The sequence below is a fragment of the Oryctolagus cuniculus genome, chromosome 12 (genome assembly GCF_964237555.1).
Source record: "Oryctolagus cuniculus chromosome 12, mOryCun1.1, whole genome shotgun sequence".
NCBI classification, from domain to species: Eukaryota; Metazoa; Chordata; class Mammalia; order Lagomorpha; family Leporidae; genus Oryctolagus; species Oryctolagus cuniculus.
The window spans coordinates 55,628,904-55,654,051 of record NC_091443.1 but is presented as its reverse complement, the minus strand read 5'-3'; the positions used below and the strand labels follow the sequence as shown (position 1 = coordinate 55,654,051).

The following is a 25,148-nucleotide window of genomic DNA, read 5'->3' as shown; positions in this document are numbered from 1 at the left end:
TTACGACATTCGATTTTGGTTTCCTTTCCGAGTGCATTTGCAGTCATCTATATATAATGCTTGTATTTGCCTCTTAAGACTCTTCTTCCTGTCTCCTAGCACTAATACAAATCTATGTCCAGGGACAAACCCAGGGATCTCTTAAGGAAAAGGAATATTCATGCCAGTTTGCCTTTTCTCCTCTGTATTAATTAGAAATATTTCCAAGTAAAAGTCTTTTCATTTTAGTTACACAGTTGATAGCATAGAACAATGCTAATCCTTTTTTGTTTTCTTTTTTTGTAAGACAGAAATGCATTCAACTCGGAGCCAGCATCGTGGCACAGCAGGTTAACCCAATGCCTGCTATGCCGGCATCCCTTATGAGTCCTGCTACTTCACTTTCCATCCAGCTCCGTGTTAATGTGCCTGGGAAAGCAGCAGAGAATGGACCAAGTACATGGGGCCCCTGCACCCACATGAGGGGACCCAGATAAGAGTTCTAGGCTCCTAGCTTCAACCTGGCCATTGTGGCCATTTGCAGAGTAAACCAGCGATCAGAAGATACTTCTCTGTAACTGTCTTTCAAATAAATTATAAAAAATAAAGAAATGCATTATTCAACTTTTTAAAAAAGACTGGTAGTGGTATTCATTTACTGATTTGGGTACTTACCAAACTTCAATAGCAAATCCTTTTTCTGGTCATTTGCAGATTTTTAGACATTGTTTTCAGTCATTACCCCTCACTAGGATAATAACACTTTAAAAATCCTTCAGGTATGGGGCAATTGTTGTGACAAAGTTAAGTTATGGTGCCACTTGCAACGCTGGCATCCCGTATCAGAGTGCCAGTTTCAAGTCCTAGCTATTTGGGCTTCTGATTCCAGCTTCCTGTTAATGCACCTGGGAAAGCAGAAGCAGATGGCCCAAGTACCTAGACCCCTGTCACTTACATGGGAGACTACGATCGAGTTCCAGGCTCCTGGCTTTGGCTTGATCCTGCCATGGCTGTTGCAGCCATTTGGGGAGCAAGCCAGTAGATGGAAGATCTCTCTGCCTTTCAAATAGATTTTTAAAAAAGTGAGATCACTAGGAAACAGCAATTAACTTAATATAGAGAAAAAGAAGCTAGCTGGGATTTCTTGGATGCCTAAACACTGTATTTTACCTCACCATCCCTCTAATCCCTCTATTATGAAGTAATTGGATACAAATAATGTATAGCCCACCCCACACAGATCAAAAGAAACATCTCCAGGCTGTTTTGTTTTTAAATTAAGCCCCAGAGCCACTGTTGTGGTCTAGCGATTTAAGCTGCTGGGACCCCAAAACTCAAATTAGAGTATAGGCTGCAGTCCTGACTACTCCAGATCTAGCTTTGTGCTAATGCGGCAGATGACAACTCAAGTGCTTGGGCCCCCACGGGAGGACTTTATGGAATTCAGGGCTCCAGATCTCAGCTTGGCCCAGCCCAGGCTGTTGTGGGCATTTAGGATAGAAGAGCTCTTTCTTCGTTGCTCTGCCTGTCAAGTCAATAATTAACATTATAAAGGAAGCCCCAACCGAGCTTGAAAAACAGCCCAAGTCTTTGCATGAATCTCTGATATCTCTTCTTCTAAATTAAGCAGACTATGGGGTGGCTAGCTGCCAAGGAGAATATAAAGTTATGTGCAAGAAGACAATGAGGCCGGCCAGTGGGGCTGGGGGCTGTGGGCCCCTCAGCCGTAGGTGGAATGTCCTTTACAAGCAGGCTGTCAGCTGTGGCTGGAAAGCCTGTCTCCAGACCAACTGGCATCTCCCCCACTAACAGCTTCTTGTGGGGCATGTGTGACCTTGCGGCTTTGAATCACACCTTCAGGGTGGGGGCAATATTTCACCCAGAGCTGGCAGGGGAAGGGGCTGAGCCTCTGGGGAGAGTCCAGCAGATCCAGGCTATCTTGTGTGACCTTATGGTTTTAAATCACACCTCCAGGGTAGCTGCAATCTTGCACCCAGAGTTAGTGGGGGCAGGGGCTGAGCCCCTAAAGACAGTCTCTAGGAGACCCCTGCTAGCTCCATGAGTCCCAAGTCAATCAACATACAGCATGTGAAACCCCTGTCCAATGGGCACCCCCAGAGAATGACCCAATGAAAAAAAAATTAATGCCTTAAAAATCGGGACACTCCTCAAAGCCAGTGTCTCACTCCAGCACTCCATCTGCTCCCCTCTTGGACCAGACGCTTTCTCTGTCCTTTGCCAACCAAATAAATGTTTCTAATAAAAATTTCTGCCTCTTTGCAAATTGTTTCCCGGCTTTTTATTTCCACACTAACCTGAGGAAAGCAACCCACGAAACTCGCTCTGGCAACCGTCCTCCCCTCTGCGACGGGTAACAAGTCCTTAAGGGGAAGGACTAAAGTCTGGGAATATTTCTAGAGGGTTTAGTTATTATGCCTAAAACTGTTCTATTCACACAGTTGGGCATTCTGTAATTACAATTAATGTTTCTTATAAATCAGAAATTGGGAGAAGAGGACTAACTAGGTTAAGTAACTTTTCTAAACTTGCACAGAGAACCACAGTTCCTGACTTCCAAGTCACTGCCTTCATTCTATAAAGTAGATTGCTATTACTTCTTCCAGCACACTTCCAATTTAAGTCAAAATATCATCTTCAAGGAGAACAAATTACTTGGGAGAAGAGGTATTTATCAGTCCACACTGACAACTGTGGAAAAGTCCGTCTCAAGCTCTCTTTCCCTTCCCCAACACCCTCCTGTCTGTAACAGCACTTCACTACTCCTGTTGCAGAAGCTTGGGTTTTTCTTAACCGCCTCAGTGCCGGTTCAAGTCCTGGCTGCTCCACTTCCAACCTAGCTCCCTGCTCATGTGCCTGGGACAGCAGTGGGGGATGACCCAGGTGTCTGGGCCCCAGCATCCCAGGGAAGACCCAGATGGAGTTCCACACTCCTGGCTCGGGCTGTCGCAGCCATGTGGGGGAGTGAACCAGCAGATGGAAGATCTCTCTCCCCCCAACGCTTAAAAAAAAAATCTTTAAAAGAAAAACCAACCACCAACACACAAGTGAGAGCTCTCTCAAGTCATTTTACATGTAATAACCCGGCAGTAATTCAAACCCTGACAGAGCCGAACCTGTTTCCTTTAGGGCAACACACAAGCGTGATCAAACGCAAGAACGAGACCCAAATCCAGAGGCGGCTTCATGGCCGAGGTGGAGGGGGCATTTTTGGTTTATTTTACAAGGAGCCTCTGCGGAGCGGCAGGCGGTGGAGGAGGCCCTCAGAGCACAGGACGCGGCTGCTGGGTCATCAGCACCTTGAAGCGCTTCTTGATGGTGATGCGGTGTCGCGAGTACTTGTCGTCCGGGGAGAAGCGCGCAGGATGGGCCGAGCAGGTCTGCTGTCCCATAGGGTCAAACTTCTGCTCGGGGAAGAAAGACGGCGAGCTGAGCGCCGCGCGCCCCGGCGCCTCCCCACGCGCGCCCCGGAGCTCGCCCCGGCGCCTCCCCACGCGCGCCCCGGAGCTCGCCCCGGCTCCTCCCCACGCGCGCCCGACCCCTCCCGCCGCCGCGTCTCGCCGTGCCCGTCTCGCCTCACCTTCAGCGTGTACACCCGGTCGCCCTCCTCGTTGAGATAATACTGGAGAAACATGACGACCCGCAGCGCCGGCTCCCGCGCCACACGCAGCCCCGCCGGCCGCTCGCGTGCTCGCCCACTTCCTTCCGGCGGCGCCCCGCCCGCCCCGGGCACACCGGGAAATGTAGTCCGCCCGTGCGCCCCCGCGGGCCGGGCCTGGGCCGGCTACACAGTTGCACAGTTCCACCCTTGCAGACGTTAGGAGACACGTGGAGGGTGCCCACGGTGTGCCCGGCACTGCCAAGCGCCGTAGGGGGGTAGGGAGGCACGGTCGGGGCTCGCACACTGGTGTGGACAAGCCCGCCTTCACCCCAGGATGCACACCCTCTCCAGAGCGTCTCCAGTGGGTTTCCAGGGCCCACAGAAAAGAGGGCTCGCGGATTCGGCGCCCCTTGACCCTAGGGGAGAAATAAGGTTTTCTGTCCTCCCCACTTTTACATCCGGTTCCTACGCCCCGATTCAAAGTATTGGCGGTAAAGAGTGCATGACGGGTATTCCATATTCTCTAAAGGAAAGAGCGTAAAGTTATTTTATGAGACCGGTCCAGTATGTCTTAGTGGGCGAACCCAGATTCAAACCCAGATCTCTTTCCAGAAAATTCAGCGCTCTTTCTCAGAGTGGTAAGTAGCTAAGAATAGCGTAAGATATATCTTCTAGGACTATGTAGAATCCGTAAAAGAACGTAGAAATTCTCCTTATAGGACTCCAGTTTAAGGACGTGACCACTACAGAGTTAGTTGTAACGGCAAAAACATTGGAACGTATGTGAATTTTGTAACGAGAAAAACCCAAAAGCTTTTTTTTTTTTAAAAATATAGTTTGTACTTGCTTGTAGTTGATTAAAGTGCCGCTCCAGAAATTCACAAGAAACATGACACTCGCTCCCTCTGCTTTAGAGAATTTGGTTACAAGTAAAGACTTGTTGCTGTATAGTCTATTTTGTACAGTTTGACCTTTGAAATATTCTAATATGTGACCTATTTAAAAATTTCCAAATAACAAAATAATTTAACAAAAAACTGTCTGGTCTTGAAGATCTAGCCGCGTGGCAGTTTGAATTATGATTATTTTTAAATGTAACGGGGCTTCTCAGCGAAGGGTAATCTATGGTTTTTGCGGACTGCAGTTTCCACTAGTGGACTCCTGTGGGGCTGCAGGTCTGCTTTCCAAGGAAGTGATGTGCAGACAGCAACTGAATGCCCCTGGTCATGTGAGACAAGTCTAAATGCCAACGTTTTATTCCTTTGGCCCACATTGCAATGTGCTCTGAATTTGGTTCAGAAAATATAGCTGTCACTGAATTAAGTCAAGGGTCTACCACCTGCTATTAGTAGGAAGTCAGTTGGAAAATCGGATAGGTTTAAAGGGTACAAAACTAGGTACGAGATGGAAAATTAAAGTGTAGGGAACTGAAAGGTAAAACTGTATAGTATGATGTTTGGAATCTGAGGAAGATTTTACAAATTGCTCTAAAGAGGCACACAAGCAATTGTGTTGCCAAACTCTAGTTTGGGGGGATTCCTGGGTATTGTCTACTAATTAGAACCCTCCCAACCCCCACCTCATGCCCGCCCCCCCGCCCCCCCCCCCCCCCCCCCGCACTCCCTTCTCCCCTCCCCCACTGCAGAACGCCCGGAGTTCGCATTCTAGTTCTGTTTTGCTACAATCCTTACACGTCCTTCCTTGGATCCCTGTGTATCTATTGGAGCCAGGTTACTTTCTGGGACTCCAGACCTGACTGTCTCATTCTGGAGGCTTCCAGACAGCCAGAGTTAGTACCCAAGCCTGAGACCATGGCTTCAGATGGAAGTAAGTCTCAGGTGGCGGGGCAGGGCCCCATCCCCAACCACCTACTCACATCCTTGGGGATTCAAGTTTGACACTTCAGCAGGGCACAAGCTTTTTGGGCTGATCTAGAAAATGTGAGACCATCCCCCAAAGGCATCACCCCTGGGAGGCTGGGTCAGGTGCTTGTACCATGAACACTAGGGGTTAAGGAAGGAGGAGGGCCTCCTTCGAGTCAGATGGTGGCATCCCAGGGCAAACATGCTGAGTGTGGAGTACAGATGGCATAACTGATTCTCTGGAAGAGAATGTGTTTCTGCAGCCAGGGCAGGGGTATACGTGGTAGGAGTGGCACAGATCCACGGGTCTACATTACCAGGAAGCTGGAATTAGGAGGCAGAACTAAGAATCAAACCCAGGCACTCCACTGTGGGATGCAGGTCTCTTAACCTTCAGGCCAAGCATCGGCCTCTGCCCCCAGTGTTTCCTGACTCATCAGGACCAGAGGAGGTGGTTCATCACTGGCATGAGAGCCGTGGCTTCCCTAAAATATTCTGTTTCCCTACATTTTGTGGACCTGAGTCCTTGAGACGGATGACTTATGTTTGGTAGTTCCTGGCATACTCCTGGCCCTCTGCTCTGTGGTTCAGATGAGTGAATCTTAGTTTGTCACATTCTAAATCTCTTTCAAGGTCAGGAAGTAGAACTGGCCTTAGTCTGCTGGTGGAATACTCTTTGTAAGAGGAGGAGGAGAGCACCGTGAAATCAGGCAGGTTTCCCACCTTTACTGTTATTAAAAGCCCTGGGAGACACAGGTCATGATTAACAAAGTATATGCGTGTGTTCTTACCCCTGGCCTCCTTGCCTAGTGTCCACACAGCTCCTCCACAGCAGGAGCAGTTCCTGACTCAGCTGTCCCTGCCTCAGCGCTAGCTCAGTGCCTTGTTCCTAGTGGACCCTCAGTGTCTGCTATTAGCAGCCCCAAGCACTGCCAAACTTCAACATGTCCAGAGCGACTGAAAACCTCCCTCTCCAGGGCCATTTCCTGGTCTTTATCTAATCCTCTCTGGTTAGCTATTCCTGGATGTTATACAACATTTCTGGGAGTCAAACATCTAATCCACATACCTTCTCCTGGGATTTGCACTTCCATGAGTGGCGGCAGAGGCCACAGAGGACCTAGGAACAGAGGGCGGGGGCTGTGAATCCCATTTGGAATAGGTGGGAATAGGAAGCGTACATGTATGCAAGGTGTTATGGGACAAGGGCACCGCAGCTTTCATTGTGTTGTTTTAGGAGAGAAAGTGAAGATGCTGACAGGAAAGGGAAAAGGAGCAGGAGATGGGCCAATGATTTTTTTTAAAGACTTATTTATTCATTTGAAAGAGTTACACAGAGAGAGGAGAGACAGAGAGAGAGAGAGAGGTCTTCATCTGATGGTTCACTCCCCAATTGGCCGCAGTGGTCAGAGCTGCGTCGATCCAAAGCCAGGAGCTGGGAGCCAGGAGCTTCTTCCAGGTCTCCCACGTGGATGCAGGGCCCCAAGCAGTTGGGTCATCTTCCACTGCTTTCCCAGGCCATAGCAGGGAGCTGGATCAGAAGTGGAGCAGCCGGGTCTCATCAAACCGGCGCCCACATGGGATGCCGGCGCTTCAGGCCAGGGCATTAACCTGCTGCGCCATAGCACCGTAGCACCGGACCCATTTTTTTTTTTTTTTTTAAGATTGATTTTATTTATTTGAGAGAGAGAGAGGTCTTCCATCTGCTGGTTCACTCCCCAAATGACCACACAACGGCCAGAGCTGAGCTGATCCGAAGTCAGGAGCCAGGAGCTTCTTCTGGGTCTCCCACCCAGGGGCCCAAGGACTTGGACCATTTTCTGCTGCTTTCCCAGGCCATAGCACAGAGCTGGATCAGAAGTGGAGCAGCCGGGACACAAACTGGCGCCCATACGGGGTGCTGGTGCTGCAAGCCGGGGCTTTAACCCCCTACGCCCCAGCCCAGACCCCCAGTAATCTTTTTTGAAACTGCCTCCTTTTCAAGGGCCCTGTGGGTACCTGGAGAGGAGCCAGAACTTCTCTGAACTAGTTCCGCTGCTGCTCTGAGTCTGCCACGGGCTGTTTTTCTTTCAGAGGTGTCAACCCTATCTCCTGTCTTGCTAAACAGCCTGTGGGGCTGGCTGGCAGGGAGGGTCCACCAGGCATCCCCTGGCTTAGAGAAGCTCTCAGAGGCGGTGGTGGCTTGGGCTTGCCTCTTCCTGATAGACAGTGTCTTGTTGACAAGGGGCAACTCCTCTAACACAGGACTTCTCAGCTAGCGCAGATTCCTAACTTCTGGTCTCCTTTTCTCCGGCTCCATTCTCTCCTTTTCTTTGTCTCAACAGCATCTCCATTGCCAGGACCGGACATGACCATGAAACCTGGTGCTGCCCTGTCTCCTTTCGCTGCACTTCCCTTTCCCCCTCCTACTCCTGGCCCGCCAGACCAGCCCCCCTGGGACCCACCTCCACAGCCCCCTGTGCCTTCGGCATTCTCAGGAAATAATCCTCTGGTGCTCTCTGCTTTCCCCAGCCCCTTGCTGATGACAGGGGATGGGATTCCTGGCCCCAGTGGGGCTGGGGCTAGTAAGGTCATAGTCACGGTCAAGACAGAAGGGAGCCCGGCTGAGCCCTCGCAAGCTCAGAACTTCATCCTTACTCCCACAGCCATCAATTGGATTGCCTCGGACACTGAGGGCCCCCCAACTCGCTTTGTGACAGCCTCTACTGTGAAGGCCATTCTGCCCCCTAAAGCTGCTGGCATGAGCCAGGAGGGACCCTCAGGCCTTCCTCCTCAGGCTCCCGCGCAAGCTGCCCAACTGGCACCTATGGTGCCCCTGGAAAAAGCTTGGCCGGGGCCACAAGGGTCACCTGAGGAAGGAGACCCTGCCACCGCCAGATCCCAGCCCCCGCTGGGTGACCTCTCCTGTACTTCCAAGGGTGTTTACGAAAACTTCCGTCGCTGGCAGCGCTACAAATCCTTGGCCCGGAGGCACCTATCTCAAAGTCCTGACACGGAAGCTCTTTCCTGCTTTCTTATGTAAGTGGGGAGACCAGAGATTAAGGAACTGAGGGTTTGCAAATTGAGCAGGGACTTTGGGATGGAGGCAGGAGTTTAGGCTGCTTAGGAAAACTTTGGCCAGGTCTCCAGGGCATACAGGTGCTGCAAACAGTCACAACAGCAACACTCCCCAGTTTATCACAGGCTTTCCGATGTCTACAAAAACCCCGACAGCCCTGTCAGTCCAGGGGAGCCTTTTCATGGGAACCCCTGTTTACAGAGAAGACTGAAGGTCAGGGAGGCATCCTGTCATAAAGCCAGGAGCACTGATTGGATTTACGTCCCTGACTCCAAGTGCCAGGGTCCTCCCACTCCCCTTGACTGTCTTCCCACAGCCTCCAAACCAGCCTGGTGAGGGAGCACTGGGAGAGGGCAGGGTGCTGTGGGGCAGGCCCTGGACTCAGTGTGCGCTGTGCCACTTCTCTCCTGGTCCCCATTCTGTTCAGGAGAATTCCCAACAGGATGGGGAGCTGCCAAAGCCGACCTGGTGGTCGGAAGCCCAGGCTCCATCAGTCCACTAGATATGTGATCCTGGGCAGGACATTTAACATCTTCCGTCTCAGTTTTCTGCTGAGAAGATTAAATGAGCTAATATAAAAGGGTACTTCAAAAAGTTTGTGGAAAAATGGAATTGAAAAGGGATTTTATTAGGGTGCAAAATTTTTTTTGAAACCCATGAATAGTTTTTTTTTTTTTTTTCATATCATCCATTCTCCATGAACTTTTTGAAGACACAGCCGTGCAAAGTGCTTGCTAGAATGGCTGGCAGAGAGAATGCTTCATTAAGTGGTAACTTTTATTATTATTGAAAGGCAGTCTAGAAGAGGAAAAGAATCCATAAAAGGCCCAAATGTCCTTGCTTAAGAGCGTGTGCTTAGCCAGCGTGCCAGGGGTCCCGGGCAGTTGTTAGTCTCTGGGAAATCTCTTTCCTTCACGCCCAGACCAGCTTGCTCTCTGTACCCTCCATGTTTTCTGTAAACCACTGTATGAAACAAATTTACCAAACTTTAAAAAGATCTACATGCGGCTCTTCCAGTGCCTGCATTCTAAGGATCTTCCCCACCCCCACAGCCCCACCCAGCCCTGACCCTGGAGCAAATGAATGGAGGTTCCCACAGGTCCTAGTCAGACAGCGTCTTACTGAGGCCCTGCTTTCTCAAGACAGCTCTGCATCTTCCAGGGTGGGCTCCCAAGGTGTGCTTGGGCTCATTCAGCTTTTAGTCCTGGCCTCCTCCTGCTCTCCACCCTCAGGGGCTCCAAGCAGCCCAGACTCCCCAGTCTGGAAAGCTGGTAGAATGCTCAGACCTCCTGGGATCCTGGGGCCCTGCAGGTCATGTTAATAACAAGCTCCCTAGGTGGTTTTGATGCACAATGTTGCACATCGGAGGGAAGTTAGAGCTGTCAAAATGATGGCCTGACTTTAGGCTCCTGATTTTTTTCTGGATCAGAAGGGGAGCTCAGGAGCCTTCTAGGAGTAGGGATGTACATTGGTGTTTGTCTTGGAGGGTATCCCAGAGATAAAGACACTGAAAAACCAATAAATACAAACACCACATAACCTTTAATTAGAGATTTGTTTGCGTTAGGGACTGCCTTTTTTTCCCCCCCTTAAAGCAGGATTCTTCTTCCTTTTTTTTTTTTTTTTTTTGTTTTGACAGGCAGAGTGGACAGGGAGAGAGAGAGAGACAGAGAGAAAGGTCTTCCTTTGCCGTTGGTTCACCCTCCAATGGCCGCCGCGGCCGGCGTACCACGCTGATCCGATGGCAGGAGCCAGGTACTTATCCTGGTCTCCCATGGGGTGCAGGGCCCAAGCACTTGGGCCATCCTCCACTGCACTCCCTGGCCACAGCAGAGAGCTGGCCTGGAAGAGGGGCAACCGGGACAGACTCCAGTTCCCGACCAGGACTAGAACCCGGTGTGCCGGCGCTGCAAGGCGGAGGATTAGCCTAGTGAGCCGCGGCGCCGGCCCTAAAGCAGGATTCTGAGCATGGGTAAGCCTACTTTAAGGCTTAAAGCACATGTGCTGCTTTCTTGTTAATACTTAGCCCAGGAAGGGCACCATGAGAATCAGGGACCCATTGTTAATGTGGTTAATTTCAACAGGCAGCGAGAAGAAACATCTGTTTGATATTGTGTGAGGAGCAGGGGTGGGAGGTTGGGACCCTGAAGTCTCATCCTAAGTGGGGCAATAGGTTTGAGAAGCACTCTAGGTTTGATGAGGGGCAGGGGATGTGGATTGAGGCGGGTTCCAGGACAGGGAGATGGGGCGGGAGACTTAACTTAGAATGTGACTGACCCGATGGGGGTTTTAGCCCAGTGCTCCGTTCCCTGGCCCGGCTGAAGCCCACTATGACGTTGGAGGAGGGACTGCCAAGGGCTGTGCAGGAGTGGGAGCGCACCAGCAACTTTGACCGGATGATCTTTTATGAGATGGCAGAAAAGTGAGTCCAATGAACCCTCTTTCTCCCAAGGTGGGCTGAGTGGCTGAGCAGCAAGGGCAGTCAAGCGAGGCTTGTATCTAGGTGTTTGGGGATTGCAGGGAAGTTAGGAGGGGGATGCAGTTTAGGGTAGAGTCTCATGGGGCTCCTCTTCCATCACCTTGACTCTGGATTTTTCTATCCTCCCTTTTCTTCAGACCTTGAATCTATACAACAACTTATAAAAATTTTTTTTAAAAATATTTATTTTATTTACTTGAAAGAGTTACAAAGAGATAGAAGGAGAGTCAGAGAGAGAGAGAGAGAGAGAGAGAGAGAGAGAGAGGTCTTCCATCTGCTGGTTCACTCCCCAGCCAGAGCTGTGCCAATCCGAAGCCAGGAGCCAGGAGCTTCTTCCAGGTCTCCCACATGGGTGCAGGGGCCCATGGACTTGGGCTAGGGCTATCTTCTTCTTCTTCTTCCTTTTTTTTTTTTTTTTTTTTGACAGGCAGAGTTAGACAGTGAGAGAGACAGAGAGAAAGGTCTTCCTTCCGTTGGTTCACCCCCAAAATGGCCACTACGGCCAGTGCACTACGCTGATCTGAAGCCAGGAGCCAAGTGCTTCCTCCTGGTCTCCCTTGCGGGTGCAGGGCCCAAGCACTTGGGCCTCCTCTACTGTCCTCCTGGGCCATAGCAGAGAGCTGGGACTGGAAGAGGGGCAACCGAGACAGAACTGGCACCCCAACTGGGACTAGAACCCGGTGTGCCGGTGCCGCAGGCGGAGGATTAGCCTAGTGAGCTGCGGCACCGACCTGGGCCATCTTCTACTGCTTTCCCAGGCTGTAGCAGAGAGCTGGATTGGAAGTGGAACAGCCGGGACTCAAACCAGCACCCATATGGGATGCCAACACTGCAGGCGGTGGCTTTACCCGCTATATCACAGTGCCAGCCCCCAATTTTTTTTTTATGATTTATTTAATTATTTGAGAGGCAGAGAGAGAAAGAGGGAGAGAGGTCTTCCATCCGCTGGTTCACTTCCCAGATGACTGCAACTGGAGCTGTGCCAATCTGAAGCCAGGAGCGTCTTCCGGGTTGCCGATATGGGATGCTGGCATCGTAGGCAGTGGCTTTACCTGCCATGCCACAGCACTGGCCACTGTAGTGACCTTGATATTCCAGGTTTTAGGATAGGACTGGATCCCAATGGATGTAAAAATGTTGAAGGGACCGAGCACTTGGGGCAATCCCTGCCAGGCAGGGTCTTTTCTCACTGACCAGGCGGCAAGTGGCTGTAGGTACAGAACTTCAGGACCACCTCTCCTTTGGAAAATCCTTTCCCACTCATCCCCAGAAGGGGCTGGTTCTGGAAGAGGCTGGTCGGGAGAGGCCAGGGTGGTCGCCTGGCTCTTAGTCCCCGTTTCTTCAGGATTTCTTTTGGCTAAAGAAGTAACTAAGCAGAATGAACCCTTTCCTCAAGCCTAGCTTCCACTTTCTTCCCCAAATCTGGGTCCACGCATGCCTGCTAGATTTACCCTGCCAAGTCTCAGCCTCCAGACTTCTGGGTCTCAGCACTGCCTCCTGGGGGAACTGCCTTGAATTGCAACCCCAGGCCCTGCCTCACTAATTCAGCCATTCTTTATGGTTGTAGGCAGGGTCAGAGGAGGCCTGGAGGAAGGGCCTGCTTGAAAGAGAGAGCCCTGCAGGTTGTTGTGTATCTGAACTTGACGTGAAGGGCTGCTGTATGCAGTGTATGAAGCTGGATGAGGCAGGTATGGGAAAGAAGTGTAAGTCAGGGCTGTGTCCTGGGGTTTACAAGCTCTAGATCATTCTAGATTGTCCATTTTCTTATGACCTTCCTCAGTGGTGCATGAAGGCACTATATGGTGACCTTGTGAGGTTTCCCTAGAACTGGTGTTAGGCCACCTGTGAGCACTAACTACCCTCTGGGTGATTCGCTCTGGCTTTGCCTTAAGGAGGGCACTTCCCAGCCGTGCTTGGCTACTGCCTTGTGCTTGGGTTCCTGATGGGACTGATCTTCTCAGCATGGCCTGTGTGTTTCTCATCCTCTGCAGATTCATGGAGTTTGAGGCTGAAGAGGAGATGCAGATTCAAAACACACAGCTGCTGAATGGGTCCCAGGGTCTGTCTCCTGCAGCCCCTTTGAAACGTGATCCAGCAGCTCCCCTGGCCCCTGAGGTTTGTCAACAGCCAGGTAAGGCTGCCCAAGCCCGGAAGGAGCTGTGGGCCAAAGGCTCAAAGGGAGGCACACTGAAGCCAGACATGGATTAGGGACGGCATTACCCTTGCTACTGCATTTCCCTGCAGGGAGTGGCATTTGATACTCCAAACAAGACACCCCTTAGGAAGCTGGGTTCAGTGTTTCCCTCTGTCCTGAACTAGGTATTGATCTTGGCCAACTCATCTAGATGTTAAGTGGGGCATACGTTACTTCAACTGCCTAAGAAATGGGGCTACATCAGGGAGTTCCAAGATTGCTCCTACAGTGATTCATAGTCTCCCTAGCTTCCCGTCTTCTGCCATGGCTGGTACTCATTCAGGTTGACTTGATCCAGGCTGTACTCACTTATTGTGTGCCCATATTACTGTCCTTAGAGCTGGGAGGTGGAAGCAAGCCATGGCTTCCGTGCCACTTCCCACTCTCCTTCCCATCTCTTCCCTTAGTGTACATTCCCAAGAAGACAGCCTCCAAGGCACGGGCCCCCCGCCGGCGGCAGCGTAAACCCCAGAAACCTCCAGTTCCTGAGGCACCCAAGGAGATCCCGCCAGAAGCTGTGAAAGAATACGCTGACATCATGGAAGGGCTAGTAGGGAGTTTCCTGGCTACTGGGGAGTCAAATGGAAAATGGGAAGAGGAAGAGGAGCAGCAGGACAGGGAAGAGGTGGACCCAGATCCAGACCTCTTGAGCTACATCGATGAGCTGTGTTCTCAGGAGGTCTTTGTCTCCAAGGTATGCGGGGCCTGAACAGCTGATTTCCAGCGGATCCTGGGGGTGGTCACTGTGGGGGAACAAAGGATCTGAAATTCTGTGCAAGGCGGTAGGAATTTGGCTGTATTCTGTAACTGAGAAATATGTGTGCATGCACGCACACGTGTGGATGTGTGTAGCTGGTGGTGGTCCTGGTTTACAGCTATCCCAGTGGTGAAAGATGTTAAATCCTCTTAAAGAAACACATCACCTTTCCTTCTTTCCCCAGGTGGAAGCTGTCATTCACCCTCGATTTCTGGCAGATCTGCTGTCCCCAGAACAACAGAGGGATCCCCTGGCCTTACTTGAGGAGCTGGAGCAAGAAGAAGGACTCACTGTTGCCCAGGTAAAACCTGGGAGACAGGGAATATTAGAATAAGAAGCTTGCATGATCTTATCTAATGTGATACTGTCTTGAGCACTGTCTCTAGATACAAACAGCTTGGGCTCTGGGTGCAGAACAAGTAGGCAGGGGGCTGTGGAGACAAGAAAGGAAGAGTATAAGGGATCAAAGCATGGAGATAGGGCACAGGAAGGTGGGAAAATGGGCTGGCGCCGTGGCTCACTTGGTTAATCCTCTGCCTGCAGCGCCGGCATCCCACATGGGCGCTAGTTCTAGTACCGGCTGCTCCTCTTCCAGGCCAGCTCTCTGCTGTGGCCTGGAGGGCAGTGGAGGATGGCCCAAGTGCTTGGGCCCCTGCACCCGCATGGGAGACCAGGAAGAGGCACCTGGCTCCTGGCTTCGGATTGGCATAACTCTGGCTGTTGTGGCCATTTGAGGGATGAACCATCAGATGGAAGACCTTTCTCTCTGTCTCTCTCTCTCTTTCTCACTAACTCTAGCTTTAAAAAAAAAAAAAAAAAAAAAGTGGGAAAAAGGTGGGAAAAAAGAACTGTGTTATCTGTGTGGTATTATCACTCAAGCCACTTGCCTGCCTGCCCTGTCCTGTCCAAAAACCAGCTCCTACCACCACCACCCCCCCCCCACCTCGGCCACCCCTTCTCCCAGCTATCAATGGAACCCATTTGTCTATTCCCTTCCAGCTAGTTCAGAAGCGGCTCCTGGCCTTGGAAGAGGAGGATGGGGAGGCGCTTCCAAGCTGCAGCGGAGCTCAATCGGACTCAAGTCCTTCTGTTTCCGATGAGGAGGAAGACGTGGGTGGGCGGCTTCGGCCCTCACCCGGGTCTCGGGGGGCTGGGGGCACTCCTCGCCTTGGGAAGGCTGCTTCTGCAGGAAAGCGAGCAAGAGAGGTGCACGGTGGGCAGGAGCGAGCCGTTGATGACCCAAGGTGGGTGCACAGGGACGGGGACACTCTGACACCCTCGGGCAGCTGGGACCTGCAGTTAGAACTTGCAGCTCCACAGGGAATTCAGGCATCCTTGGGCCTCAAGAGAAGAGGGTCTGCAGAGGTTATACAGCGGGCATCTCCACGTCAGGATGACCATGTAGGAAGTGCTGCGTGCCCTGGGTGCTGCCCGGTGGCTGACAGGACTTCAGAGGCCCTGCCTCTTTGCTGGCGGGAAGACCCGCAGCCCAAGACTTCCTGTTTGGATGTCAGACTGGCAGAGCTGGCTCCTCTGCGAGAACCTGGATTAGAAAAGCAGGTCCTGGGGTGTCAGGGAGCACAGACGGGGGCACTTGTGCCCTGGGAAGGCTCTTCAGAAACCATATGGGGAAATGACCAAGACCCTCCCGGAGTCCCAGGCTATGATCAGAACCGTTCCCCTAGAGCAGCTAGGGCTAGGGAAGGAGCCTCTCTGAGCCCAGGCCTATGGCTGCCTAGTGAGATAGATGCCGTAAGCCTGGAGTTGCCCTTACAAATCAAAGAGGTCATAGAGAACTTTCAGGATGGGGGACGTGTAACTGCGCTCCTGGGAGGCAGCCAGGCCCTGGGGTCTGAAAGCAACTTTTCTCTGGGTCCCGGAGAAGCCGTAGCACCTGGGGATGTAGGCAGCAGTGTCCTTCCCTGTGGAGGCACAGGCGCCACACCTGCCTTAGAAAAGAGAAACTGTTGCAGCTTGCCAGGACCCCTGAGGAGGGCCAAGAGCCCAGCCTTGAGGCCCAAAGAGAATAGAGAACAAAGTGCTGAGACCCTACAGGATCCCAGGGGTCTGTGGGCTGAAGGCTGCTCCCCACGGCTGGAAAGCAGAATCAGTGTCCCCACCATGGGGTCTTCTGCAGAGACCCTGCTGCCTGCATGCCAAGACAGCTTCCTTGTCCTGGGGACCCGGGGGAACTCCTTCCCTGAGGCTAGTCAAGTGACAGGGGACAGAGGCGATTCCTTTTCTCCTCTGTTGGAAACCACAGAGCACGTCCACATACTAGGTAGCAGAGATGACCGTGGCCTCCAGATAGAGGTCAGCAAGGACACTGGCTGGGGAGAGGGCAGGGAGAAACCCAACCTGTCTAAGCGCAAAGGCCCTGCTTTAAAAGAGCATCTAAAGCTTCACACGCAGAGGGCCCCCAAGTCAGCATCCCCCAAAGGCCTTGTAGGCGCTTCCCCGAGGTGGGGAACCCGGAATGCCTTAGCCCTGAGAGAAACCTCTCCTGTTAGTGAGAGACACAGCTCTGCACATGGGGCCCGAGGAAAGGAGAAAGAGAAGAAGAGGGAGCAGAGGAAGGAACTGGACGAGGAAGATGAAGACCTCTCCAACTTTGCCTACCTCTTGGCCTCTAAACTTAGCCTAGCGCCCAGGGCCCTTGCCCCCAGCCCTCAGCACACCTCCGGAGGTCAGGGTGTGCAGAGAGCATCCCAGCCTCCCTCCGCAGAGGAAAGAGGCCTTGGTCAACCTCTATATCCGGTGGCCAAGGCTGGCAAGCGAGCTCTTGTTGGAGGTTCAGCCCCTACTGAAAAGAGAGCCTGCCCAGACTCTCAACTTAGGGTCTCTGGGGAGAAACCCTCAGCCCTGGGAGTAGTAGTTCGAGCTTCACAGCCGCGAAAGAGGCGGCGTGACACTTCTGTCACGGGCAGGAGGAAGAAACGCCGCCGTAGCCAGTAGGGAGCAGCAGCAGCACCATCCTGTCCCACCTGCCATTCCCCACAGCCGGAGCCTCAGCCTCTGCCCAGTGTTGCTGTGTTCTGCAGAAGTGGCGAGCAGGTGGTCCCCTTGTTCAGAAATGAGTGCGAAGTTCTTTTGGAAAGAGTTGTGTGGCAAAAATAAACATTTTTTTTTTTTGCTGTTGAAAGATGTTCCCGTTGTTGAGTGCCTTTGCTGTCAAACAGGGAGAGATGCCATGAACGGAGGTGGGGGTGCCCCGATTTTATGGCTCCAGACACCTTACCTCTGCTCCAGCCTTATCTCGGCAACACACCGGCTTTCGGGTCCCCAAATGGGAGTCTGGTGTCTCCCGTGACCACTTTATTCACCCCGTGTTGCACGCCTGGATCTGGCATTGGGAGGGATTACCTAGATGTCGTACTATTAGCATTCTCTGCCACCCGTTAAGTCTGTAGAACTTTCTTTTTTAACCTGTCAGATCACTGGGATAAGAGCTAATTCTCTGAATTCTCCTAATTGTGTGCAGACACAGCATGTTGGGGGGGTTTTCCTTCCCTGCAGGGCTGGACAGCAAGGACTGAATGTCCTCTGCTCTCTTGTGGGAGAAGCCGTCTGATGTAGTTTGTCCCACCTGCTCCCACGGCAGGTGATGGCATCAAGCCTCAGGAGGGTTATTAAATGCAGAGTGGTACTAAGCTATTTTTTAATCTCTAATGAGGACAAAGCAAGAGGGAATGGAAAGGAACAGGCTGAGAACAGGTTCATGAGGAAGGAGATGCCGACACAAGGGGAAGCCATGAAGTCTCTAGGGATGATTTCTGTATGAGGAGGAGCCCTATCCAATCAGGGAGTGAGGAGAACTCATTTAACCGTACCTAAGAGGCCTGACCTTCGGAACCTTCCGGATCCTCCAAGGGCATCCTGTGACTATTTATCCCTTTCCATCGCGAAGAATGACACCAGCAGTGTGACTGAGCTTCATTTTTTTTAATAGATATATATATATAGATTTATATTTATATATAAAATAGTTTCTTACAAAAAAACCCAAACAAACAAAAAATTGAAATCAACTTCAAACAAACAACAATAACAAAAATCAAACAGGAGCAGAATCGGGGTTGAGGCATAGGGTAGGCCCCTGGCGCTGCCCTGAGTGTGCGGGGCTGGGTGCAAGCCGCGGAGGTGGGGGTAGGGGCTGAGGTGCTCAGTCACCCTTCTGCTTGGGCGCCTGTACAGTGCCATTGGCCAGAGCAGTGGGGCTGCCTGGGGACGAGGCACGTTGCATCTGGGAGGTGCCTCGAGGGGTGTGTGGGGGGCGCAGGTAGGTGCTGAACAGCTTCCCATAGAGTGGGTCATGGAGGGAGAAGTTCTGGAACTGACCTGGACAAATGAGATAGGGAAAAACAAAAAGACCTAAGAACGAGGGCCAGGACATCTGCTCGTCTCAGAACGCGCACGTGCTGCCCCTCTGATCCTTTAACTTCTCAACTCCAGGTCTGCCATCTCGGCTTCTTGTCCGGCCTGTTCCTCCCAGCCTCACCTCTCAAAGACTTGAGTCCCCAGTACTGGGCACTGACCCTCCTTCCTGCCTGGCCCAGGGCTTTCTTCTCCAAGCCCCAGTGCTGACAGTGCCCCAAGTGCCTGTGCAGGGGCCGGGAGGCAGTGACTCACAGAGGGAGAGGCCTTGGCTGGGTCCTGCCTGGCACAGCTCAGCATGCAAAGTCGTGGCAGCAGGGTGGGGTGAACCCAGCAGCAGGTGCAGGATGGTGCTAAATCCGTCTTTGTACAGCAGGCGGCCAGGCCCCTCTGCCTGCTCCTCAGCAAAGAGCTTGGGAAAGAGAGGTTCACAGTCAAGTTCTTGCTGTACGCTGCCCCACAGATCTGCTCCTCCTCTTCCGAAAGTGTTGTGCACAGGCCCTGTCCGACTGCAAACTTCCTAGCTTCTGCCCTCTTCCTGCTAGGCCCTCAGCATGGAGACACTGGGGCTCTGCAGTTTTCAGCAGTGTGGCACTGGGTAGGATACCAAAAAACCTACTCTCTAGAAGCTACTGGGCAGAGCAGCCACACGGCCTCCTGGTGCGGGGTGAGTGTAGTCACCACGTACATCCCACCTCCAGTACCTCAAAGGCCAGGCGGGTCAGCTCCTCCAGGCTCCTGCCCCCATCTAGAGCTGCTAGTGCGAGCGCCACATCGCGGAAGTCCACCAAACCCTGGGCATCCTGCAAGGCAACAGAAACCAGGGCCATGCAGGAGATCCTGCCTTCTTTCCTCCTGCTCTCCAGATGCGGGCCCCTCCCTCTTCTGAGCAGGGATGGTGTGATGCCCCCCGCCTGCTCCTCTCAGACCTGCAAACCCAAAGTCTGCAGGATCTGTGACAGTTCTCTGAGGTCATAAGCTTGCTCAAGCTATACCAAGTCACCTGGTGAGAAAGCTGCCAGAAGGGGATCTCCCAGCAGTGTCTGGGGAATCCCTTAGACATGCTGAAGTTGCCATCGTCTTTCTGAGAAACCTCGGGTGGGGCATCCCTGGCCCCCAGTCTGGACAAACTGGTTCTCTCCTCTGACTCAGCCTATGTGGAAGAACTGGTCCAACACACTTGAAAGGGGGCCTGCTGGCCTCCTCTCTGCCAAAACCCAAGAGCGAAGCCTGCTGTGCCGGCTCTCACGTGGCATCTGGGTTTTGGGTTCTGCTCTGCTTCAGGCTAGGGGAGGAAGCTCCTTCTAGGCAGAGTCTGCCGCAGTCTAAGGAATCTGCATAGCTCGTCACCGCCTGTCTCTGCAGAGCACGCTGAGGACCACAGCCTGCTGCTGACAGCAGAAAGATCGAGAGCACTGCTGGCTTTATAAACATTAAGTCTCTGGCATTCTTGCAATTTGGGAGGGGAACCTGATTTAAATCCTGGGAATAGGTTGCTGAGATTCTTGAGAGAGTCAGGAATCACCCAGAGAAGCTCTAAGTATTTAATAAAATCTTCCCACATATTACGAGAGCTTCTGGGCCTCAAACTCTCAGCCTTCTCACCCCTGAGTGCTGTTGCTTCTGTGTGCCACCTTCTCACCTAACCTCATGACTCGTCTCTGACGACCTCAGAGCCCCACAGGGTCCCCATCGCTGCCAGTCTTTAAACTGGCTTCAGAAACGTATGCACACGTGGATGGGTTATGCCTCCTTTATTATTCCTCACAGTAATCCTTCAGGGCCCAGGTACTTGATACAAGTGTGCATCGCCCAGTGGATCTCGGTAGACGCCCATCTAGCAACAGCTGTTAAATACTCAGCGCAGACTCCAAACCAGGCAGCAGTGTGACTACCACGGCCACTAGGGTAAGCTTCTTGGATCCTGGGCATGTTGGTGGGAGAGTAAGCCCTCTGCATTCCAGCTCCTTTACCTGCTGGAAGTAGCTAAAGGCACCAGCCACCGTCTGAGGATCAGAGAGCTGCAGCTGCCTGGCAAACTCTTCCTGGCTGATCATTCGACTCCGGCCTGGCTCTGCCCCAGCGTCCACACGGCCTGGGGACAGCCTACAATGGAATTGTTGAAGGCAAAGAGCTGACTCAGTTTCTTTCTAGACATACCACGCAGCAGGACCTTGGCTCCAACCCCACGAGTGCTCCCCGTACATGCCCAGGTATTGCTCTGCTGAGATGACTCAGTCCTTTGAGAGCCTCATGTTCAAGGCCACTTACCCAGCCTTCCGAAGCACCTTTCCCAGTTCCCAGAGCTGCGGCTCCAACGCCACCTTCAGCCGGCCCACCACAATCACAGGCAAGCTCCCTACAAACTCACACTCGGTGGCTGGAATGCCCAGGGCCCTAGGGGATGAAGGATGGGATGGAGAGGAGGGGAAGCAGAACCGCTGAGAGCTCCCGGCTGACTCGGCTCTGCCGACCAGGAAGACGGGGCAGACCTCTTCAACTGTGCCCTCTTCAGTCCCTGCCATCCACTCGTGCTTCCCTTGGCCATTTCCCTTTTTTCGTCTCAAGACCCCGCCCCTCTGACCCCATCTTGTGGCTGCTCTGCGCTGAGTATCCAGGAAATACTTTGTGGAATACTCACTGTGCCATGACCCTCTGGACATTGTTAGCGTAGAGGGTGGGGTCCCTGCTCTCCTCCGGGCTGGGGTGATACACAGGGAGGAACTGAAACACACACAGTTCTTATCAGAATGAGGGGTGACCACTCCCTCCCTCCTTCCCAAGGCTTCCGGTGACTGGCATACCCACTCGGACCCTGCCCACGGTGGTGGGGCCGTACCTCCACATCCACGACGCTGCAGGGCTGAGAGGCTGTGAGCCAGAGGACTTTCAGTCTAAGGGAACAGAGACCACGGCACTCACCACTCTAAGGATGGCTCCTCCCACCCTGAGGACGGGGCTCAGGGTGGGAAAGTGCTGCCCTTCAACATAAACACGGACTCCCGGCCTCACAGTCGGCTGGGTGACCGAGGGAAGGGTCGGCGAGGGAGAGAGATGAGCGGCTGGCCACAGGCTTGGGTCACAGGAAAGGCAAGGGGCGTGCCTGGTGGAGACGGCTCTCCGGAAGAGACTGAGGGAGAGAGCCCTGAGAGATGTCGGGAAGGGAGAGGGAGCTGGCGTCATGGCAGGACGACTGCAGGCACTGCTGGGCTCTACAGGGGGGCCGAGGAGGAAGGGGTACCTCCTTCTCCAGAAAGAGGCTGGGCCAGGAATTCCGACAGACCCTGCCCCCACCTTTACCCCGAGGACCCCAGAACTCACACGCCAGGGCCCCTCCACGCCCAGCTGGTGGTGTCCTAGGGGAGAAGCAGAGGTGGGGCAGAAGAGCATTACCTCTCTGGAACCGGCCAGTGCTCAAGGTGCAAAGGCCTTGACCCCCCCCCCCCCCGACGGAACAGGGGCCTTGACCTGGCTCCAGCCTCCCCCCCACGGAGCAGGGGCCTTGATCCCACTCCAGGACCTCCCCCACACGGAGCAGAGGCCTTGACCCCACCCCCCCCCACGGAGCAGAGACCTTGACCCCCCCCCCACGGAGCAGAGGCCTTGAGGCCCCCCCTCCAGGCCCCTCCACGGAGCAGAGGCCTTGACCTGGCTCCAGCCCCTCCCCCCGCCACGGAGCAGAGGCCTTGACCTCACTCCAGGTCCCCCCTCCCCCCCGCCAGCAGTTTCCGACAACTCCCACTTAGGGCGCATCCCTTCGGAGCCTCCTTGGACCAAGACTCACCAGACCGTTGGGGTAGCGGATGAGGACAGGCTGCACGGGCACCCCCGCGATGAAAGCTCCTGAATCCCATTTCCAACCCCCACCCCCACCAAGCAGAGGTTAGTGCAAGGGGTTAGCCAGAGGCACAAAGTGCAGGGGTCTGGGGCAGACCTCAAGGGACACCTGGCCATGCTGCATTCTTTTATCATTTTCTCTCAGACTCCTGGACTCATCAGCGTCAGCTAGCAGGTTCCCTGCGTCCCTTCCTCCCCCAACCCTTCCCACCCTACCAGGGTGGCCATTTCCAGAGCCCCTCCCCAAATCTGGGCCTCCTTTTGCCTACCGCCCTACCACCCACTCTCCACTCACCTGGCTTAAACTTAAGCAAAGCCTTCTTGTTGGAACAGGTGCCCTCAGGGAAGAAGAGCACCTGGGAGAGAAACCAGAAAGGCATGAGATGGGGAGGGCTGGGGGGGCCTCTTCGGGAGCACGTGGGGGGGGCTGGCAGACCCTTACCCACCTGGGGCCACTTGCCTCCGGAGGTGGCACGCCTTCGGACCTCCTCCACCACTCTGCGCCGGGAAGCTGGGTCATGCCGGGAGACGAGGATGGCTTGGTTGAATCGGAGGAGGGCTGCGGTTGGGAAAGGATACAGGGAGCAGTCACTTGGCCCCTACTGGGGGCACTGCGTTCACAGCCTCCACTTCCTCACAGTGTGCGATGTTTCCCAGCTTCCTCTCTGCCTGGGGGACAACCCCAGGATTGCACGTTGCCCTTTTAGAGAACCGGCTCTATGGCCTAGTCCTGGGAGACCAGCTGATCAGTGGGGTTACTTTACAGTTCACTCGCCAGCAGTCAGTCTGTGTTCTGTTTCCCCTCCTTCTCTCCCCTGTGCCTCAGGTCCCCTTGGCCTGGAACCATCACCCTCCCCTCCTCCCACACTGAACTCTCTTACCTCCAATGACAGGCACAGAGAGGTTCTCAGCTCGGGACACAACCTTGGGCAGGTCACAGGGCAGTAGGACAATGGGGTCAAAGAAAGTGGAATGGGGGGCAGCCACAAGGACAGGGGCTTGAAGGCGAGAGGCCCGCTGGCCCCGAACACGAATCCGGAGGAAGCCCAGCAGGAAGAAGAGGAGGCGGCTCAGGCCCAGCACCCCGTTGTGGCACACGGTCCTGCCAGAGCAAGGTCAGATGTCTGAGGGGATGGCACTGGGACCTCTCTCCACCCCCAAGGTTCAGGAACCCAGGAAAGCAGGGTCTCCCTTTTGCCCTCAAATACTTTGGCCACGGGGCTGGAGTCTCTGGCCCCTTCGGGAAAGGTCAGGTAACATCCCTTAGAGATGGGGATCAGGGAACCTGGCCGGGGCTGGCTGCCTCATCTCACCAACCCAGGCTGGGCAGGTGCACTTCACAGCCCTCTCATCTTCTCACAGTGGGGGCAGCACGGACAGCAGGGAAACAAGAAAGGGGTCCATCCCTTCCCCCACTTACTTCCTCCATCCTGTGATTGGCTCCTGAAGCTGCTCCTCAGTGAGACCGGCTACTTGCAGCCAGGCAAAGGGCCAGAGGAGAAAGAGGACGATAAAGGCCAGAAGCACTCGGACGGGGGCCAGCAGTGCCCCCAGGAGGCAGAACTGCAGAGGGAGAGAATGCCACTGCAGAGCTGGGAGATGACGCTCCGCCACGGCCAGGGACCCCCTCCCACAGGGACAGACCCAGGAGCCACCACCCCTTGCAGGTGCCAAGTGGCGTGCCAACAGGAGAGGGGCTGGGACCCAAGGAGGGCAAGAGGGTGGAAGATGAAGAGCGCAGGGCCTCCTGTTCTCACATCTCGCAGCTGGTCCCCACCCCACCTATAAAACCGAAGGCACAAACCGCATCAAGTACTGGGCAGGGCTGCTAGGAACACTTAAAGAGAAAACCCGTGAGAGCGCCTAGCACTGTGCTTGCTATGGAGTCCGCTGGAGGCAGGGCCTCCTCCCCCAACTCCCTTTCCATAAATAGCTCCTATGTCCAACAGAAACCAGGTGCATGGTTCTTCCCACTTTGGGCTTGGGAGGCAGAGGGCTGGAGACATCGAAGGTGCGCTTTTCAGTGGGTCGGTCTCCAGTACTGCCCAGCAGCAATCCCCTGGCACTGGGGGGATGGCAAAGGGCTGGACCCTACCCAGGACTCAAGGGTTGCCAGGAGCCAAGGTAACTCCATAGGCTGCCCTGGGGAAAGAGGAGGTAAACAAACCTAGTCCCTGGAGCCCGCCTCAGGGGAGGCGATGACAGCAGACACCTTGAACGCTCCCTGCCCACACCACCTCCACTTCCTGTGGCCAACCCTGCCCCCAACGGGAGGTGCTGCAGTGCGGGGCCTGGAGGTGGGGGGAACGGGCAAAGGGGGTGATGGAAGGGCGCAGGGGCGCAGGCTCCGGGCCCGGAACCGTCCTCCCTCCAAGTCAGAGCCCCGGAGGAGCCGTGCGCACGCCCCCGCCCCCAACCTCGGCTTCCCGGAGCATCCGACCCCTTCCAAGCCTGTCAGCTCCGCAGGACGCAGACAGCGTTTCCCAGGCTCCTCCATCTCCTCTACTCCTGGGTCCCCTCCAGTCCTCCATCCCCACCTCCTCGATTCTTTCACACCTTCGAGGTGACCCATCGCGTCCCCTCCAAGGCTCCTGCCCACCCACCCCCGGCCGCCCCCACGTGCGCACCTCCCGACGCCTGCTGCGCAAGCCACGCAGCCCGGATCCCCGAGCCCATCTGCCGCAGGGCTCTACATGGGCCCTGTCTCCCTCTGGCCGCGAGGGCTCCCGAAGCCCCCTGCCCACGCCTCACCTTAACCCTCTGGAGGCGGGAGAGATGTAACTCGTGCACGAAGGGGTTGGGGGGCGCCGGGGGCCCCGGGGTGGCATCGACGGGGGCCCAGCCCCCCGGGCTTCCCTGGCTCATGGCGGGAGGAGGTGGGCGGGAGGGCGCCCCGGCCCCGGCCCCGGCCCCGGCCCCGGCCCCGGCCCCGGCCCCGCTCTGCAGCAGCCGCTGCTCCTGCGGCAGCGCCGGCGCTCTGGCCCGGGCC

The 25,148-nt window shown here is 54.3% G+C and overlaps 3 protein-coding genes across 3 annotated transcripts; 1 reads left to right on the top strand and 2 right to left on the bottom strand.

Moving 5' to 3' along the window:
- Positions 1-3,045: 3,045 nt before the first annotated feature.
- Positions 3,046-3,742, bottom strand: LOC100344594 (H/ACA ribonucleoprotein complex subunit 3). The gene is made up of 2 exons (XM_002718016.5): positions 3,578-3,742; positions 3,046-3,401 (listed from the first exon to the last, which is right to left on the bottom strand). The coding sequence occupies exons 1-2, from the start codon at positions 3,629-3,631 to the stop codon at positions 3,261-3,263; spliced, it is 195 nt and encodes a 64-aa protein (XP_002718062.1). The 5' UTR covers positions 3,632-3,742; the 3' UTR covers positions 3,046-3,260.
- Positions 3,743-5,277: 1,535 nt separating this feature from the next.
- NUTM1 (NUT midline carcinoma family member 1) lies at positions 5,278-17,043 on the top strand. Its single transcript, XM_002718017.5, has 7 exons — positions 5,278-5,425; positions 7,785-8,478; positions 10,812-10,940; positions 12,989-13,128; positions 13,599-13,885; positions 14,133-14,249; positions 14,948-17,043. The coding sequence occupies exons 1-7, from the start codon at positions 5,410-5,412 to the stop codon at positions 16,901-16,903; spliced, it is 3,339 nt and encodes a 1,112-aa protein (XP_002718063.2). The 5' UTR covers positions 5,278-5,409; the 3' UTR covers positions 16,904-17,043.
- An 832-nt stretch (positions 17,044-17,875) lies between these two features.
- Positions 17,876-25,115, bottom strand: LPCAT4 (lysophosphatidylcholine acyltransferase 4). Its single transcript, XM_017348160.3, has 14 exons — positions 24,911-25,115; positions 23,580-23,722; positions 23,041-23,261; positions 22,606-22,718; positions 22,455-22,515; positions 22,107-22,165; positions 21,644-21,678; positions 21,162-21,216; positions 20,964-21,046; positions 20,594-20,719; positions 20,296-20,428; positions 19,027-19,125; positions 18,578-18,734; positions 17,876-18,286 (listed from the first exon to the last, which is right to left on the bottom strand). The coding sequence occupies exons 1-14, from the start codon at positions 25,022-25,024 to the stop codon at positions 18,111-18,113; spliced, it is 1,575 nt and encodes a 524-aa protein (XP_017203649.1). The 5' UTR covers positions 25,025-25,115; the 3' UTR covers positions 17,876-18,110.
- Positions 25,116-25,148: the final 33 nt, after the last annotated feature.